The 19672-nt window shown below is 41.8% G+C and overlaps 1 protein-coding gene across 4 annotated transcripts in view; it reads right to left on the minus strand.

The window, feature by feature from the left end:
• The window catches only part of THUMPD1 (THUMP domain 1 NAT10 acetyltransferase adaptor), a 20118-nt gene continuing 446 nt past the window's right edge, over nucleotides 1-19672 (minus strand). Inside the window, exons 2-5 of one of the 4 annotated variants that reach the window (XM_074027988.1) lie at nucleotides 16885-17059; nucleotides 15693-15941; nucleotides 14855-15281; nucleotides 1-373 (exon numbers count right to left, since the gene is read on the minus strand). In XM_074027988.1, coding sequence (XP_073884089.1) covers nucleotides 14875-15281; nucleotides 15693-15941; nucleotides 16885-17059 — 831 coding nt within the window. In that variant the 3' untranslated portion in view covers nucleotides 1-373; nucleotides 14855-14874. Of the gene's footprint in view, nucleotides 374-11662; nucleotides 15282-15692; nucleotides 15942-16884; nucleotides 17060-19672 lie in introns of those variants that run through there. The other 3 variants (XM_005591400.4, XM_005591401.4, XM_005591402.4) reach the window with 3 other exon arrangements.

Here is a 19672-nt window from a genome sequence, read left to right on the forward strand (position 1 = left end):
TTTTCATCCAAATAAGTCAACTCCTTCACCCCATCCCTAAGCCACTCAGATAGAAGAAAAAGCCAGTACTGTGACTGCCGAAGCTTCCCCAAGCATGGCCATGCTATGAGACGTGGGACAGCCAAGAACTGGGAACTGCTCAAGGGCACCAGGTCCCATCTGTCTGCACTCACTCACCTTCCTCATGTACTCGCATGGGGGATGTCACTGACTGTTCAAGGGCACCGGACCCCATCTGTCTGTGCTCACTCACCTTCCTCAGGTACTCGCATGGGTGTGTCACTGACTTTACATGCTGCTGCAGCTCCTTGGTGAGCCGGCCCTGGTCATGGGACAAGAACTGTGGAGTCAGGACAATGAAGAGCTTCACCACCTGCAGAATGAGAACAGGGGCTCATGATGAGTGCCAATCTAGTATATAGTTTTAAGAGAAAACGTTTGTCAAATTAGTGGGAAAAAAAGGTGATGTTTGAGTCTATAGTGGTCATAGAGCATGAGGGCTTCAGAAAAAAACAGGACCAAGTTCAAATCCCTGTACTTTGAATTTGTGCTTCATGCCATGCAAAATTACTTTACCCCTCTTAACCTCAGTTTCCTTCTGTGTGAAATGGAACAATGAAGTTTCATTCCTCATTCAGTTTCTGTCAAGATTTCATGAGATAATACATATAAAACATCCAACTCATTTAAATGTATAATCATTCCTCTCATAATTAGTAGTGGTGAGGTGGGAAATTAAAGAAAAATAAAATTAAAAAGAAAGAGAAATAAGCTTCCTTATATTAGGCTGACTTTTCCCAAAGGCAGCAACAAGCACAGCCCAGACCCAGAAAAAGCCTTGATAATACTATCTAATGTGCTCTGAAGACTCTCCCAGCACTCCCTCAACATAGCGAGAAAAAAAAACAAATTTTCCTTTGTTTTATGGTATAAGTTTATAGATTCCTGTTCTCTGTTAGTGACTTCAAGTATTCTGTTTCATCTAAGTAGCACAGCGAAGGTCATGAGCCATCTGAGCAGACCTGAGCTACGGCCACCTGGGCACCATAGTGAAGGTTATAGGATAAGACTGTGCCTAGGCAAACCTAGATAACAGACACCTGGGTTGCATAGCAACGGTCATGGCCATGTGTAATCCTGAGTTATGAACCTGTTACAATTTAAATAACTGCCTTTGTTCTGCCTCTGCATCCTTGCTGTTATGCCACTATGCTTTGTGCCACTGTAAGCTTGTTTCAGGCTAGCCCACTCCCCTTTTTGAAGTGTGTATAAAAGTCAAGTGCTGTCTTTGTTCATCTTTGTTCTGGGCCCAGATTTTGGATGCTGAGTCCGCTGGGTCTGAGTGCACTCAATAAAGATTCTCCTGTATAAACCCCAAGGTCTCTCTTGCCTTCCCGATTTTCCACAACAGTGGGATCAATTTCACTATTACTGTATATACAGTTCTGTGCCTGAAGCCTACAAAGAAAGAAAATGTTGGCCAGGCACAATGGCTCACACCTGTAATCCCAGCACATTGGGAGGCTGAGGTGGGTGGATCAGCTAAGGTCAGGAGTTTGAGACGAGCCTGGCCAACATGGTGAAATCCATCTCTACTAAAAATATAAAAATTAGCCGGATGTGGTGGCAGGCACCTGTAATCCCAGCTACTCTGGAGACTGAGGCAGGAGAATCACTTGAACCTGGAAGGTGGAGGTTACAGTGAGCCAAGATCGTGCCACTGCACTCCAGCCTGGGTGACAGAGTGAGACTCTGTCTCAATTTAAAAAAAAAGAAAAGAAAAAAAAAAGTTAACTCGCCAGGCGTGGTGGCTCACGCCTGTAATCCCAACACTTTGGGAGGCCGAGGCAGGTGGATCACAAGGTCAGGAGATTGAGACCATCCTGGCTAACACGGTAAAACCCCATCTCTACAAAAAATACAAAAAAGTTAGCTGAATGTGGTGGCGGGCACCTGTAGTCCCAGCTACTCTGGAGGCTAAGGCAGTAGAATGGCGTGAACCCAGGAGGTGGAGCTTGCAATGAGCCGAGATCGCGCCACTGCACTCCAGCCTGGGTGACAGAGTGAGACTCTGTCTCAATTAAAAAAAAAAAAGGAAAAAAAGTTAACTCAGCCAGGCGCGGTGGCTCACGCATGTAATCCCAGCACTTTGGGAGGCCAAGGCGGGCAGATCACAAGGTCAGGAGATTGACACCATCCTGGCTAATACAGTGAAACCCCATCTCTACTAAAAATACAGAAAATTAGCTGGGCGTGGTGGCAGGCACCTGCAGTCCCAGCTACTCTGGAGGCTAAGGCAGGAGAATGGCATGAACCCAGGAGGCGGAGCTTGCAATGAGCCCAGATCACGTCACTGCACTCCAGCCTGGGCAACAGAACAAGACTCCGTCTGGGGAAAAAAAAAAAAGTTAACTCTAAAAAGTGCTAGTGATTTGTCATTTTTATTAATTATAACCCTTTTTAGTCACACAAGGCTTTGTACATGGCAGGTGCTCAATAAACACTTGTCGAATCAATGCATGTGCACTCCGGAGCCACACTGTTTAGATTCTATTCTGCCTCCACCACTTATTAACTATGTAATCTGGGCAAGATAATTAACCTCTTTATGTCTGCATTTCCTTCTCTATAAAATATATATAAGAATCCCTAGCTTATTAGGTTGTTGCGAGGGGGGAATGATTTGGCACACAACAGGGGCTTGTTAAATATTAACTGTGATGATCTCCTTCCAAATCTCTATTTTCAGAGCCACAGACGAGTGCCACCTGCTGACCCTACTGTGTAAGTGCACATGATCACCAACTATGCTCTTTTCTCCACCCAAGGTCCAAGAATTGGGTAGTTAAGGCCTGGAGGTTTCTTCTGCATCTGGCTTCTCAGTGCCCATATAAAGACTTTTGTATTCTCTTCCTCATATTCCTGCAGATGGGGTCCAGGTTGCCCAACACAGTTGGGTGATCCTCAGGGCAGTGACCACCTATGCCAGCCCTATGAGGTAGCTGGAGGATCATCGTTCCCTCCTTCTCAGGCTCTGGGTAGATGCCAAGTCTGGGGTGACCCATGCCCTCAAGTTTCTCACTTTGGAGGGTCGCATTTTCCCTTGGCAAGGAGGGTAAAGGTCACAGGAAGCCAGCGACCCATGACCTGCCTGTGCCATGGGCCCAAACTCCTGAAAGTATGCATTACAGGATATTGAGCAGCATCCCAAGACTCTACTCGATGCCAGCAGCACCTCCTCCCCACCATTTGTGACAATCAAAAATGTCCCTAGGCTGGGCGCAGTGGCTCACACCTGTAATCCCGACACTTTGGAAGGCTGAGGCGGGCAGAGCACCTGAGGTCAGGACTTCAAGACCAGCCTGGCCAACATGGCAAAATCCTGTCTCTGCTAAACATACAAAAATTAGCCAGGCGTGGTGGCACACGCCTGTAATCCCAGTTACTTCGCAGGCTGAGGCAGGAGAATCGCTTGAACCCAGGAGGTGGAGGTTGCAGTGAGCCAAGATCGTACCACTGCACTCCAGCCTGGGCAATAGAGCAAGACTCCATTTCAAAAAAAAAAAAAAATTGTCCCTAGATACTGCCTAATGTCTCCTGGGGCACAAAATTGCCCCCTAGTCTATAAACTACTGGTATATCCTCTAGGACAACTGGACACTTTTCCAGGGACAACCAGAGCTCTACAATCCCAGAGCTCCCACTCAAAAAATTTATCCTCTAGTACTACTTTCTTAGAAACACTGTCATTTAGAACCAGCCCTCAAAAAAGAAAGAAAAGCATATTTATACTGCCTTGAAGAGAAGCTAACAAAGTTTGACTTGAAGGTTATATTCAGTTTAGCCACACCACATGAGCATCCAGTAGAGTTACAATGTATATTTGTTTCATTCAAACTTAATACATGAGGAGAGAAAGGAAGAGAGGAGCAACTTAAGAAGTGCAGGCTTGTCCACCCTCTTTTGCCACCAAAGTGCGGATGCCCAAGAGGGAAAGTGCTACGCAAGACAGAATAATGCAAATACAAATTTTCTCTTTTCCTAGTCAGTGTCAACGCCTTTGGTCCTATGTGAGCATCTTGCTCGTGTTTCAACAGTAATTCAGAGACTATTCAATGATTATTCTGAATGCATATGGTTTGTGTTCTACCCACACCCTCTGGTTCATTTGGGGCCTCAGTGTTTGAGAAGCAAGCTGTTCTAGGCTTTCTCACCTGTCTTCAGTAAGGCCAGTGGTTAAAAGCTAAGCTCCAAATCAAACAGGCAGGGCCCTGCTACTTACTAATAGCGTGGCCTCGGACACTCAAGATAACCTTCCTAAACCTCCATCAACTCCATCTATAAGAGAAGATTAAGAGCCACCTCACAAGGCTGTGGTGAGAATTTAATGTAAGTGAGTTGCTTGGTGAGATCACCCTGACGAGTGGGAGATGCCTGGTACACAATATCATGAGTGTCAACTCAGCCTTTTATTATTTGGAAGGCCTTGGGCAAGTTCTTTAAACTCTCTGAGCCTCAGTGTCCTCATGTGTAAAGTAGGGGTTGAGAAGAGTCTAAGAATGCTTCTAAAGCCCTTACAACCTAGCAACTGCTCAATCAATATTAGCTGTTATATCATGTGGCTCGTAATAAGCACTTAGTGTCATTAATAGCATTTTGTCCCACCTTTTAACATCTTTAATAGCTGAGTTCTCCTCCATCTGTTAAAACGTAAGCTGTCAGAAATTTTTGTTATAATCCCTAATGTGCCCCATATGCCTAGAATAATGTCGGGCAATACAGTAGGTGTTCAACAAGTATTTGTTGAAGGAACTTTCCTAAGACTTGCCTCTCCTAGCTTCTATGCTTGCTGCTTGAATGTCCTAATTATCTTGCAGGGAAAGCACTCAGGTTCCTCTCAAAAAGGCCCCGTGCAACTCTGTCTCTCTATGAATTCAAGAGGCTGCGGCACTGCTTGACAGGAGAGGAGGCACTCACCCCAGAGGTGCTGGAGCAGTGGAGGGCGCAAACTGGGCTGGAGCTACATGAGGGCTATGGACAGACAAAAGTGGTATATTTAAAGAGCAACATTTATGTTTAATGTATGTGGGGGCCTTTCTGCCCCAGGATTTTCAACCTGAGCCCCTGAAGTGCCTCCATCCCACTCTAAATTTTTACAGAGTTTCCCAGTACACCTCATCTTGCCAGTAGTTACCAAAACCGGCAAACTGCTCAGTTAGGTTTTGCTAAAGGGGTGATGATGATTATTCCACCATACTCGCCTCCCCTTCATGCAGGAGAAATCTTAAGGGCTTTAGTAGGTGGGTGAGGCTCAGAACTGAGCAGCTCATCTTTCCAACTGTGCTGGGAAGAATCATCTGAGAGCCTCTGTGGGGAATTTATTCCAAGGTGCACTTAATGGAGTCTAAGGAGAAGTTTTCAAAGTGTGGTCCTCAAACCAGCAACATCAGCATCATTTGGGAATTTGGTAGAAATGCAAATTCTTGGGCCCCACTCCACACCTAATGCATTAGAAACTCTGGGATGAGGCCCATAAATCTGTGTTTCAACAATGCTCCAGAATCTCCAATTTGATTCTAAAGCACACCCATGTTTGAGAACTCCTGGTCTCAAATAGCGTATTTCAGAAGGTGTGCTTAAATACTGGGAAAATCAGTCCAAATTGAACTTAAGTTTCATTGTCATATCATTTCAGAAAATAAATTTTTGTCTACTTATGCAAAATTTGTCCTCTCAATAGGGAATAATTTGTGCTGATTAGAAAGGAAAAAAAATTAAACCAGGCTCAATGGGGAAAAGAATGCTGCACTGTGATGTCCAGGAGGTTGAGAAAATATCTGACTGCTTCGATAAAGCAGAAAGAACGTTTTACAGTTTTCTGCTATTCACTGTACAACTCTTCACAACCTGCTGTCATTTTGTGAAAAGAAAATTTTAAGAACATCAATTGTCTTTCATTCTAGATTATAGATGAAAATGGCAATGTTCTACCACCTGGCAAAGAAGGGGAAATTGCCCTCAGACTAAAGTCTACACTGCCCTTCTGTTTCTTCTCTGAATATGTGGTATGAGGATAGAAAGTGCTAGTCATGCCTTAATACAGACCTCGGTCCAAATTTCATTTCCACTATGTCTTGCTATGTAACCTTGGGCAAACAACAAAATCTGTTTCATCAGCAGTAAAATGCAGAGACTATCATCTATCATCTGAGTATTATAAAGATGAAATTCCAAATGTAACAAACCAGTTGCAGTAGTTATCCTCAGAAAGGACAACTGGACAGGGTAGGATGGGGGTGCAGTTGGGGGGTGCTAGAGGCAGAAGAGTGGCTTTTTATTATACTCTTTGGGACCTTTTGTATTTTACACTAGGAACTACTTTTTTAAAAAAATTAATTTCCCGCCAGGGACAGTGGCTCATGCCTGTAATCACAACATTTTGGGAGGCCGAGGTGGGAGGGTGACTTGAGCCCAAGAATTCAACACCAGCCTGGGAAATATAGCGAGACCCCATCTCTACAAAAACATAAAACATTAGCCAGGTGTGGTGGCACATGCCTGTGGTCCCAGCTACTCAGAAGGCTGAGATGACAGGATTGCTACAGCCTGGGAGGTCAAGGCTGCAGTGAGCTATGATCAAGCCATTGTAGTCCAGGATGGGCAACAGACTCCGTCTCAAAATATAAAATAAACAATTTCCTTTAGAAGTACAATTTGTCACTTAATAAGTGCCATACCCGTCTCTGTTCTGACCAAACTAATCCCCAAATGTCATCTGTGATTCCTAGGACAGTCCAGAGAAAACTGCTGCCATGGTAAAGGGAGATTTTTATGTCACTGGAGACAGAGGAATGATGGACAGCGATGGGGATTTCTGGTTTGCCGGCAGAGTTGATGATGTCATTATTTCCTCTGAGCTTGTAGATTTGCCACTCTTAAGAGGCAAGGATTGACAGGAAGGGAGAGCTCCTACTGGAGCATGTAGTGGTCAAAGGCTTCTTTTCCTTTTCAGGTAACATATTGGGCCATTTGAAGTGGAGAGTGCGCTTGCGGAGCACCCAGCAGTTGTTGAATCGGCTGTTGTCAGTAGTCCAGATCCAATTTGCGGAGAGGTAGATGAATGTCATTAATTAAAGTAGCAACTTTATATTTTCGAGTTCTGTCCATTTGACTACAGTAAAGGCTGAACCAAAAGTGGTCATTTAATTTTCACTATGAGGCATGCATTTGGTCAAAATATAAACCAGGCAACCAACTTTACAATAAGTTGTGTCCCAAAGGGGAGCTATTAGGATTCTTTTGAAGGCAAGTGACAGAAACTCAACTCAAACTGTCCTAAGTTAAAAAAAAAAAAAAAAAAAAAAGACATTTGGCTCATGGTAAGTGACAAGCATTCAAGTACAGCCACATCCAAGGGTTCATGTAAGGTTGGCAAGACTTAGTCTCTCTCCATTTTTGGCTCTGCTGTTCTTTATGCTGGCTCTATTTGAGCGGGTTCTTCCTATTTGATAGTAATCAACTCCAGACTTACACAGGGTAGCAACCCTCCATTCCTCCAGGAAAGGACAGAGCTCTGTTTTCAATCATTTCAAGCACCTCTCAGGACTGCATTTGCCCACCTTAGATCACATCTCTCACCAGTGTGGTTCAGGGTAATTGTATATGCTGATGGGCCAGACTTGGATCATATTGTGTCCGGAATTGGTGGGTTCTTGGTCTTGCTGACTTCAAGAATGAAACCACGGACAGTCGCGGTGAATGTTACAGCTCTTAAAGGCGGTGGCATCTGGAGTTGTTCATTCCTCCCGGTGGGTTCATGGTCTCGTTGGCTTCAGGAGTGAAGCTGCAGACCTTTGTGGTATTACAACTCATGAATGAGGCGTAGACACAAAAAGTGAGCAGCAGCAAGATTTATTAAACAGACCGAAAGAACAAACCTCCCACAGTGTGAAAAAGGATGACAGCCCCTGCCACGGCTGGGTCACGCATCCTGCTTTTATACCCTTATCTGACCCCACCCACGTCCTGCTGATTGGTCCATTTTACAGAGAACTGATTGGTCCATTTTGACAGGGTGCTGATTGGTGTGTATACAATCCTCTAGCTAGACATAAAAGTTCTCCAAGTCCTCACCAGCTTGACTAGACACAGAGCACTGACTGGTGCATTTACAAACCTTGAGCTAGACACAGGGTACAGATTGGTGTGTTTATAAACCTTGAGTTAGACACAGAGTGCTGATTGGTGTATTTACAATCCTTTAGCTAGACATAAACGTTCTCCAGGTCCCTACCAGATTAGCTAGCTACAGAGTGCCGATTGGTGCAACCATGAACCCCAAGCTAGACACAGAGTGCTGATTGGTGCATATACAATCCTCTGGCTAGACATAAAAGTTCTCCAAGTCCCCACCCGACTCAGGAGCCCAGCTGGCTAGCCTAGTGGATCGCGCACCAGGGCCGTGGGCGGAGCTGCCTGCCAGTCCTGCCCCGCACCTGCACTCCTCAGTCGTTGGGTGGTTGATGGGACCTGGTTCCGGGGAGCAGGGGGCAGCACCTCTAGGGGAGGCTCCAGCATGGGCATGGCAGGCTGCAGTGCTGGGGGACCGGTGAGAATTCGAGCCTGGCAGGCCGGCAGTGCTGGGTGACCCCGTGCACCCTCCACAGCTGCTGGCCCAGGTGCTAAGCCTCCCGCCTGCGCCTCTCTCTCCATACCTCCCTGCCAGCAGAGGGAGCCAGCTCTGGCCTTGGCCAGCCCAGAGAGGGGCTCCCACAGTGCAGTGGCGGGCTGAAGGGCTCCTCAAGTGTGGCCAAAGCAGACGCCGAGGCCAAGGAGGCACTGAGAGTGAGCCAGGGCTGCCAGCACGCTGTCACCTCTCAATATGTCTATCATTGGAGATAGGGGTTGGTGTCAATCCCACCAGAGAGAAGTTAGGGTAATACTCTATAGGAAAAACTACAGTAGCTACTAAAAAGGGGGAACAGATACTGTATAAGCATATGCAGATTTCACTGGATAGGCAGCACATTTCACTGAATGGACAACTGCCATGGAACTCAGAATACATTTTCTCACAGAAACAAGGCAAACAGAAAATTGTGGCCAGTTTCCCAAACAAGTCTCATGAGACTGTTTAGGAAGAATGGAAAGGAAACTCTGGCAATGACAATAATAGTCTTACTTCTAGGAAGAAGCCCTATTTTCCTAATTTCCTTTCCTCATGGACGTTTCCTACAGACACAGCAAGTGACAAAATTTCAAAAGTTTGTCAGCATCCTCCCACATGTGTACCTCTCCCTCTCACACACCAGTGAGCCTCTACAGTGACACTACGGGTCCCCTACTCTTACCTCTTATACCCCCTCCACTCCCCATTTATTCCATTCTCAGAAATAGTTTCCCTTTGCTGCCATGTTCTCATTCTCTCAATATAAATGATTTCAGCTGAACAAAGTAACCACCAATTAGAATCAATGTATGAACAATGAATAATATAAATTATGCTTACTAACCTCAGGAATTATCTAATTGGTAGGTTTTAAACAGTATTACAAAGAGAAGCAAACAATATGAGGCAAGAAACGACCTTGTAGAGACACATCAATCTTTCCTGAGAGTTTTTTGCTTCATTTTGTTTTGTTTTGAGATGGAGACTTGCTGTGTTACCCAGGCAAAAGCAGGAGTTCAGTGGTGCAGTTATAGCTCAATGCAACCTCAAACTGCTGGGTTCAAGCGATCCTCCTGCCTCTGCCTCCTGAGTCACTAGGACTACACGTGTGCACCATCGTGCCCTGCCTAATTTTTTCTTTTTAGTCTTTGTAGAGATGGGGTCTCACTATGTTGACCATATAGTAGCTCCTTATATAGATAGAAGGCACCTTTTTTTGTTTAGCCCTAAGAACCTGAATATGTTTTGTTACAACAGTATAAATGCATGATGAACTAGAGCCTTTAATCAACTCTGCAATACTGAATCACTACTAAGAATCTTTCTAGAAATCTTTTGTCCCATTCTGTATGAGAAAAGCACAGTGGCCAAGAATGACCAACTGCCTTGTTTCTAGGGACAGCACTTGACATCTATCCTAGGACTCTTGGCCCTAATGTCCCTATAAATTCAAAGAACATGACTGTACATATCAAGGGGCCCCATTTAATATTCAGAAAGAATATCCAAAGAAACCAGAAACTTTCATCGAATAAGGATTTAAGAACAATACTATATAAAGACATGAAGATGGCCCTGTAGTTTCCCTCTAACCGTGGAATTGGTTGATACTGACTGATCGTCTGCATGAAACTTCTAGTTCAGTTAGCATCATTTCAGTCAAAAGGTAGTTAATTTCAACCTAAGAACTACTCACATTTTCTCCATTACATTCACTAAATTAATGAACTTTGACTTTCAGAAAGGCTATTTGAGGGCATTTTAAAATACAGTAGTAGTCTTATTTTGAGAGAACAGAACAAAAAGAGGATTTTTATGGTCAAGCCAGGGCAGAAAACTATATATATTCCAAATTATCCCTAAAAAATCTTCTTCAATCTCCAGGATCCAGCTCTGAAAAGACAAGAACTAAGTGTTCTTTTCGCATTTAGGTGTAGTCTCCATTTTCCAGGAACAGTAGAGACCTAGGACTAGTTTGAACTAGGGGAAAGCAATGGGGTAAAGGGATTATTACTTTCTTGTGGCAAAGCATTTAAGTGAATTTGCACTACACTGTCACCCTTCTTATATAAACAGAACAGTTTCTAGTGTCCATGAGATTCAATAAGCTTAGGCTTATTATCAAGATAATCTAGACTTTAAAATTCAGTCTGAGTTTCATGCAAGCTCTCTCCTATTGCACTAACTGGAAGAATGGAATCAAATGTCTCATAATGTTTTTCTGTCAATTAGGTGGAATTTGTTCAAGAACTCCCAATCACTGGGAAAATCAAACACAATGTTTTAAGAGACCAAGAATAGGGACGAACATAGCTTGATAAAAAAAACTGAAGGGTTAAGTAGTAATATGATTGCTTTCTCTCATTATTTGTTCCTGATAATTCCGTGACTACTCTCTTAAAATGTTTAAGATCCTTCCTGGTTGAAGTTTTTGTTTTCTACTTAGCTAAAAAATTAAAAAATAAAAGTCTAAAAATATATGGATGAAAATTGTTTTAATAACCAAACTGACAAAGGTAATAATGGTTTCTAGTGTTTAAAATAGGAGTCAAATGATTACTTAGAAAAAGAAAGTGCACAATGAATCTGTATTTTGTGCCTGATTAATTAAAAATAAAGATATACCCTAAATGTTCAAGACAATTTCTTCTGCTTAACAACTTTATGAGACCAAACTTTAAGACATTTAAAATACTGTTAAAATTAGGAGTATAAATAATTCAAAAATCAGTAAGTGAATTTAATAAAAGTACTGTATTACTGTGGCTCATTTTGAAGCAAATTAACTGTAAAATATCTGAAACTTGGATTTAAGGATCAAGGGTAATTAATAAATTTTCTATACTTTTTAGGTTCATGTCCATGACTTTTTATAATTTGACATATAAACATCTTTCATGATACATATATATACTACATATATACTATATATATATACTATAAAGCAACAGATTTACTAAGAGTCAGAAAGAAAGAAAAAGTACAGAACACCAATTTTAGGGAACAAATTTATTTTGATTTTTCTGAAAATATCAGAACTATGAAAAACAAGCTTGATATTTGGCTGTACCAAAAGCAAAATACAAGTAAAAATAACATTTGAAAACCATGTTTAACCTTAGAGAATCATGTTTTAAAATACAAACTTTAACATTCTTTTCTCTATGGAACTAAACATTTTCTAAACGACAAGACTGTAGTTTTATTTTTTTTTTTAACTGACGTAATTTTTTAAAAGAAAAAACAAAAGGAGAATAAAAAGCACTTACTTCCTACTCTGGAATCTCGTCATTTATAAAATAACATGCTCAAATGTCAGTGAAAATAAACAGTTGATAAACCTGAAAACAACTATTTTAATGAGTTCAGGTTACAACCGAACACAGGATTTTGTAACTGGGAAAGAATAGTTTGTATAACAACTGAGTCTTACCAAATACAAATAAATATAAAAGGCAATTAAAAACAAAACTATAAAATCAAAGTCTTTCCGTAAAGTAGCAGCTTTCACAAAGTAAAAACAATTTAGTTCCACAGAGTTGTATGTTCTGTAGGCATATGGCCAGTTTTTTTCCAAGTCCTTTTGTCTTGCACTATCAAAATAGAATCTTTGTCTTGGAGCAAGTCTGCTGAAGAAGGCACCAAAATCCTATCCTCCCTATTCCCCTAAATGATATTAATAATCCTCTTATCAATCATTTCAAAGTAACTTCAATGTCATTAAGAATTAACATTTGAAATATGTAAAGCTACAGAAGGAAGGTCCTGCCTATTCTCTTTATCCCTCTCAAATCATTCTAGTCTAGTTTGCCAAATAGAACCACTAGCTAGGATAAAAATATATTCCCATGTTCACTAGCCATTAAATAAACATAGCCACTTGTGCAGGAACCCTAACATTTTTAGCAATTCCTAACTTTAAAACTTAAGGATATGCCCATTTCTACAAGCTAACTTTACAGCTTCTTAATATTCTTAATCTGGACAGTTTACTTTGCAGACTTTGTTGGTGTCTGCCTTTTCAATTGTTTTACCCAAAAATAGGCCTTGAAAAAACCTTCAGATTCAGGAAACCCCTGCAGAGAACCCTCATGGTATGTGAATGTGAGCATTAACTTGAAGAATACTCTTATTTCACAGAAATTCAGGACTGTCAGACTAGGGCTGAGTTCATTCTCTTCCTTCAGAGACAAAATTTCAAGCTGAGCAGATTCATAGACAAGGGTTCCTCATACAGTTATATACTAGTGCTGGGAAAAGGAGAGAAAATGCTATTTCATTGGGTCTTGTGGTTCCTCCAGTTGGGTTAGAGAAGATTTGAGAGTTGTACCCTTCATTTTCAAGTCCAAGTGGCTGCAGAAACATTTCAAGGATTCTTCTGGCAAGGTGGCAAGTCAGTTTCCTTTTAGATCTAAGACTCTTGTCACTTTAAGAAAAAAAATTTTCTCCTGAACCTTTCAGAGACTTGTCCATGTGTTCATGTGATGAAAACCGTCTGCAAAACAGGCTAGTTTCTGTAGCCATTTTTCATTTCCAAAGCACTCAGCAAAAGCTGGCTGTTTTCTTGTAAGTACTCTGGTAATTCACCTTTCAATTCAAATATCCTGTAGAGAACTCTTCCTCTGATAAGCCAATGGATGTCTGTATGGTGCGGGGAGGTTTATGTGCTGTTTGTCCAGGTTTTTCTTTTGGGTTTTTTTTTTTTTTTTTTTTTTAACATTTTTGCATAAATGGGTCTTTGACACAGGTAACCAGTTTTGTAACATTATTCAGAACGTCACTGTATCTTCAAGTTTTTGATATCAGCATCTCTGTGAAGAAAGCAGTGTGCTATAATGTCAACATCAGGATTTCTTTTTTAATAATGCAAAATGACTTATGGAGACAACCACTGATGGGGCACCAGAAGTGTAGATAACAGACCTCTGGTTATCAGATATGATGTCACAACATTATATATTGGCCTTTGTTTTGGCAGGCTCCTAGCAAAAGAAAAAGTTTTCTTTGAATTTCATCATTTATAAATCTTACAAATGCTACAGCATTCCAAGTATTAGTGAAACCTGTTGACTCATCATCCTGGATAGAGAAGCTGCCACTTTTCAGTTAATGACACCAAACCTTTCTTGCACCATATGAGATATCATCAGTAAATCAACTTACTGAGAAAATAAAGTCTTTTCAATTTTGTACTGCATCTTGCCCCAGCATTTTAATGTTACTAGATTCTCACCAACTATGCATATTTTCCTTTCCTGAGATAAGTTCTGCTACTAAATAGTTTGCTTCTTAAACCTTTTGACTAAATGTGATTTCTGAACAAAAGCCTTACTGTTTTTGTTTTGATAGTCCAAAAGCCATTTGAAAATAATGAATATCCTTTCTTGTCAAGTGGCTGCGATTTAGTTACAATTGCTAGTTTTATAAGTTGCATGCCACAGACAGTGCACAATAGGATAGGACAGCTTGGACTGAGTCCATATAAAACCCTTGAGAAGTAGCTTTCATTATAAAGACAGAATTTCTTTGTGTCCCTTGTTGCACTAGTATACTGAAGTATACTCAGAAGACTGAAATTCTTCATCACCAACCTTTTCAGAAATGTCTGTAGCTCTATGCCTAAATGGTTCTCTTCTCTCTCACATCTTGCCTTCCAAAATTGCGGCACTGGACTGTCAACTTTGTTACACACAAATGTTCAAATGTTAAAAAATAAAAACAGACATAAACAAGAAAATCACAAAAGTACAAAAACTTCACTAAACAATTCACTTCTAACCTACATGATCCACATTTTTGCAATGTTTACAGCACAGTGGCAGCGGGACAGCTGAGCTGTGGCATGTAAAAACACCTTCCTTAGAATGAAAACTTCCCTCTGATTTTCTGCTTCACAGTCAGTTCACTCCCGTAAGTCAGCTGGCACTGCAGAAGAGGAGCCTAGGAGAGGTCAACATCCGCCTCCTCCTATCCTCCCCTCTTTGCAATAGCAGCACATGGGTCTGCCTCTACATAATACCATAAGGGCTGAAAGATCCCTAACAAAACTGTTAACAGGGCTGCGCAATCATTGTTCACTACTGTGAGAACAGCCTAATGCAGCACACAAATAAAAAACTGTTTTTAAGTCACAATTTAAGGTAAAACCCCAGCAACATCTCACAGAGCCCCAGGTGAGAAACCCACCTCCAACACCGAATGAATTCCTATGAGAGGTCATTTTCATTTGACTTGGATCCTTCTGTGGCTTGACTTGCAAGTTCAGGTTTGGCTCCTCCCTCATTTACCACCTGCGGATTAGACGTTGGTTTTGTCTGCCCCAGCTCTTCAGTATTCTCAGGTACCTGCTGGTTATTTTTTCCTTCTGCTGTGTTGTTTTGGTCTGATTTGTCAGCAGATTCCAATTTAGCTTCTTTCCCATTTCCCTGCTTTGAGCTAAGCTGTGATGGATCCTTAGGGCTCTTCACCACCTCCTGGAGATTGTATTTTCTAAACAACATGTAATCTTTCACAACACTCAGGCAACAGACAGCTTTGATGATTTCTACTACCACCGTGTACTGTGGATTGGTGAGATCCACTTTATTTTCTGAATTGAGGGTGCACACTATTCCTGTAACAAAAACAGAAAAACACATAGCTGAGGAGGATACCAGATACAAAAAATCTTTTGTCTGTTTCTTGTTAAAATAAGACATATAGTAATCCACTCCTCTATGTGGACTTCAAATACTCTGAACTCTTACAATAAATAAATACAAATGAAACCCTACAACATTTAGTAAGAATATTTTTTTCCAAACAAAAATTCAATTTTTAGTTAAAAAAGACTTTATCTAACTACCAGAAAATCTCATATCCAACATATTGAAATCAGTTGATTTAATATTATTTTAAGAACATTTTAATATATTTGTTCTACACTCAAAAATGTAAGCCTTAAATCTTTAAAAAGAAAAAAAAATCCTTTAAAAACAAGTATTTACTATTGAACGCCTACGGAAAATCACTAAGAGAAACATACCTGCCAATTCTCTGATAACTTCTTCTCTATTCACATGACTGTTATTTCGAGATTTGTACACAATCTGAAATGTCCCTTTGTTAGGAGTTTTAAACCAGGGTTCCAAAAATGTTTGTGCATATTTTTTCATATCTTCTAAAAAAGCCTTGCATGTGCCTGAGATGGGTAACATTCGTAGAATAACTCGAGTCTTCTTCTTCTTGGTTTTGTACATATCCTGGAGAATATGATGCACCAATTTCTCAGGTTCTTAAGAAAAAAAAAAAACAGAAAAAAAAAGTTAAGAAGGTAATTTCTCAGACATCCTAAACACTGAACTCTAAAATGAATTTTCACTGGCAATGACATAAGTTGACAGAAGAAATTCTGATAATGAATTTAAATGAATCTACCTAGTCGTTTTTCCAACTAGTATTTCTTCAGTGCCTAATATGTACTATAATGTACCTAATTTTTAACTTTTCATCATTACTGCTTGCACTAGAAATGACTGTTTAGACAGTCATTTTTTGTGACGTCCTGAGTTATCCAACCTGAACACCATGCTCTTGTTTTCCTGTAACAACTATCAGAGTACATTAAACAGTACATACTTTTTTACCAAAAAACAAAAAATAAAAAATAAAAAAAATCTGTGAGTCACTTTAAAAGATATAATTAATCCATTAGCTAAGTTAGCACAGAACTCTAAATCTCAGACCCAGGAGGAATCCCAGAACCATATTGGGCACGAGATCATGAAAGGGAGGTCCTCAGGCTGCAACCTGCCTACATACAAGTCTATTTGGGGTTGCTCTGAAAATTTTTAAATTAGTTGACCACATTGAAAAATTTAAAAACTCCAGATTTCCAACTTATTTTGAGAAATTCGAATACCTGGTCCTGCATTCCCAAAGAGCAACAACTGGCTGGAGCTGAGTAGCAGCTGCCCCTTTTAGACAGAACAGGCACTCTAGTTCTGCTTTAAGATATATACGAAGGAAGCAGCAAAGCCAGGTTTCCACTCTTAAGCCAATGCTACATCCACCACCCCATTCTACCTCTCCACAGGCCAACTGCTAATATAGTGTACAGAAGCTGCCATCAAATGATTGAGTCATGCCCAAGGAGCCATTTTGTAAGCAGTATTCCCTGAGAGAGGAATATACCCAGATGTTGTAAGATCAATAATCTTAACAAGTATTCGTCACACCTATCCCAAGTGTCCTGATGAAGACGACGTTATTTGCTCCACTTTCCACTGACTGGAATCTTCTTAGCCTCAACTCTGTAGATGCCTTAATGTCACCAACTTCTTTCTTCAAGGCAGCCTCCACATCATCATCCTCTCCCTCACTTCCAGAGGGCTGCTGATCCTTGTCTGTAAACTGTTTGCATAAAACTAATGAGCAGAAATGACACAACAGCTCACATTTAAACACTGTAAGTAATCATTTATGTGAAATCCCTTGTGGCAGGCGGCTCAGTATTGATTTTTTTTTTTTAATATGGAGTCTCGCTTTGTCTCCCAGACTGGAGTGCAGTGGTGTGATCTTGGCTCGCTGCAACCTCCGCCTCCTGGGTTCAACCAATTCTCCTGCCTCAGACTCCGGAATAACTGTGATTACAGGCGCATGCCACCACGCCCAGCTAATTTTTGTATTTTTAGTAGAGATGGGCTTTCGCCATGTCAGTCAGGCTGGTCTTGAACTCCTCAGGTGATCCACTCGCCTCAGCCTCCCAAAGTGCTGGGATTACAGGCGTGAGACATCATGCCCAGCTAACTCAGTATTGATAATAAAGCCTTTTTTTACGAAACTGGGACACCACACCCTTCAAAACATGGAGCAAGGCCGGAAGTGGTCGCTCACGCCTGTAATCCCAGCATTTTGGGAGGCTGAGGCAGGCAGATCACCTGAGGTCAGGAGTTCGAGATCAGCCTAGCCAACATGGTGAAACTCCGTCTCTATTAAAAATACAAAAACTAGCCCGGTGTGGTGGCAGGCGCCTGTAATCCCAGCTACTCAGGAGGCTGAGGCAGGAGAATTGCTTGAACCTAGAAGGCAATGTTGCAGTGAGCTGAGATTGCACCACTGCACTCCAGCCTGGGTGATAGAGCAAGACTCTGTCTCAAAAAAATTAAAAAAAAAAAAAATGTGGAGGAAGAAGGAATTCCCACAGATATAGTATGTAAAATTTGAAAATGTTTTCAAAAGCATCCTGACAGTTTGAGACAGAGAGAAATGTGCTGACCAGATCAATCATTTCAGGGTGGACCTTAACACCTTGACCAGGTATCTGTGTGACTGACATGACACTCTCCTTTTGGTGAGATTAGACCAAATACTTGTGGAATTAAAAAGCCTTACTCTTGTTCTATTAAGGAACAAGGCACAGAAATACTTGTTCAATAATTTTGGCCAAGCATGGTGGCTCACGCCTGTAATCCCAGTACTTTGGGGGTCGGAGATGGGCGGATCCCTTGAGCCTAGGAATTTGAGACCAGCCTGGACAACATGGCCTGAGAACCCCTCTCTACAAAAAATACAAAAAATTAGTCGGGTGTGGTGGCACATGCCTGCAGTCCTTGCTACTCGGGGGCTGAGGCACGAGGATCGCTTGAGCCTCGGAGGTGGAGGTTACAGTGAGCAAGATCATGCCACTGTACTCCAGCCTCCACCTTGGGTGACAGAGCAAGACCGTTTCCAAAAAAAGAATTTGCTCAAAGTACAGGAGTAGACAGGATATGTACTTGTTGCCCATTTCTCTGCCCCCCAGTGCCCAATGAAATCGCCAATCAGGCACAATAATTGTACACATTTACTGAAACTTTATTACATACCAGTATGTACTTTATGTACATAAGCAACCCACTAGCCAGTCTTAAAGTATTCGCCTTTTTATCTAGCTCAGCAGCATCAAATAATGTGCCCGTGTCCGAGTCCCCAGCTGGTAAAGGATGAGCCGTGAATTTAAATTCCCTCTGTATTATTACCCTTCTTCATTTAATCCCTCACAGTGCATGTGGGTATTGGTCCAGATTCTAAGACAGTAATATGATTTCCAAACAGTAAGACTTTAGGTGATAATGGTAAAAAAGTTTTTACTTTCTAAAATGTATTGTAAGTGCAGTAACTGGCATTAGTAGTAAACCTATTATTTCAAAGATATTGCTTCAGGTAAACACATTGTTATTCCAACTTCACAAGGCTGTCATGAGAAATGTGTTTCTTTTTTTTTTTTTTTTTTTTTTTTTTGAGACGGAGTCTCACGCTGTTGCCCAGGCTGGAGTGCAGTGGCGCGATCTCGGCTCACTGCAAGCTCCGCCTCCCGGGTTCACGCCATTCTCCTGCCTCAGCCTCCTGAGTAGCTGGGACTACAGGCGCCCGCCACCGCGCCCGGCTAATTTTTTGTATTTTTAGTAGAGACGGGGTTTCACTGTGGTCTCGATCTCCTGACCTTGTGATCCGCCCGCCTCGGCCTCCCAAAGTGCTGGGATTACAGGCTTGAGCCACCGCGCCCGGCCGAGAAATGTGTTTCTAAAAGAGCTTCAGCACACCGCCTGGCCCTCAGTGAGCAGTCCATTAAGTGGGAGCTAGGCCGGGCTCAGTGGCTCACGCCTGTAATCTCAGAACTTTGAGAGGCAGAGACAGGAGAATCGCTGGAGTGTAGGGTTTAGGACTACCCTGACCAAAAGAGTGAGACCCCTTATCTACAAATTACAAAAATTAGCCGAGAGTGGTGGAGCGCACCTGTAGTCCCAGCTACTCGGGAGGCTGAGGCAGGAGAATCGCTGGAGCCCGGGAAGTCGAGGCTCCCTTGAACTATGATCTCGCCACTGCACTCCGGCCTGGGCAACAGAGCGAGACCCTGTCTCACAAAAATAAACATAAAAGTAATGGGACCTACCGTGGTTAATGATGGAAAGAAAAGGTGCAACACTTCAAGCACAAAAAACTACAGCGCCGAAGTCTGCGAACGTCTCAGGGCTAGGGACGGTA

Source organism: Macaca fascicularis, chromosome 20 (genome assembly GCF_037993035.2).
Source record: "Macaca fascicularis isolate 582-1 chromosome 20, T2T-MFA8v1.1".
NCBI classification, from domain to species: domain Eukaryota; kingdom Metazoa; phylum Chordata; class Mammalia; order Primates; family Cercopithecidae; genus Macaca; species Macaca fascicularis.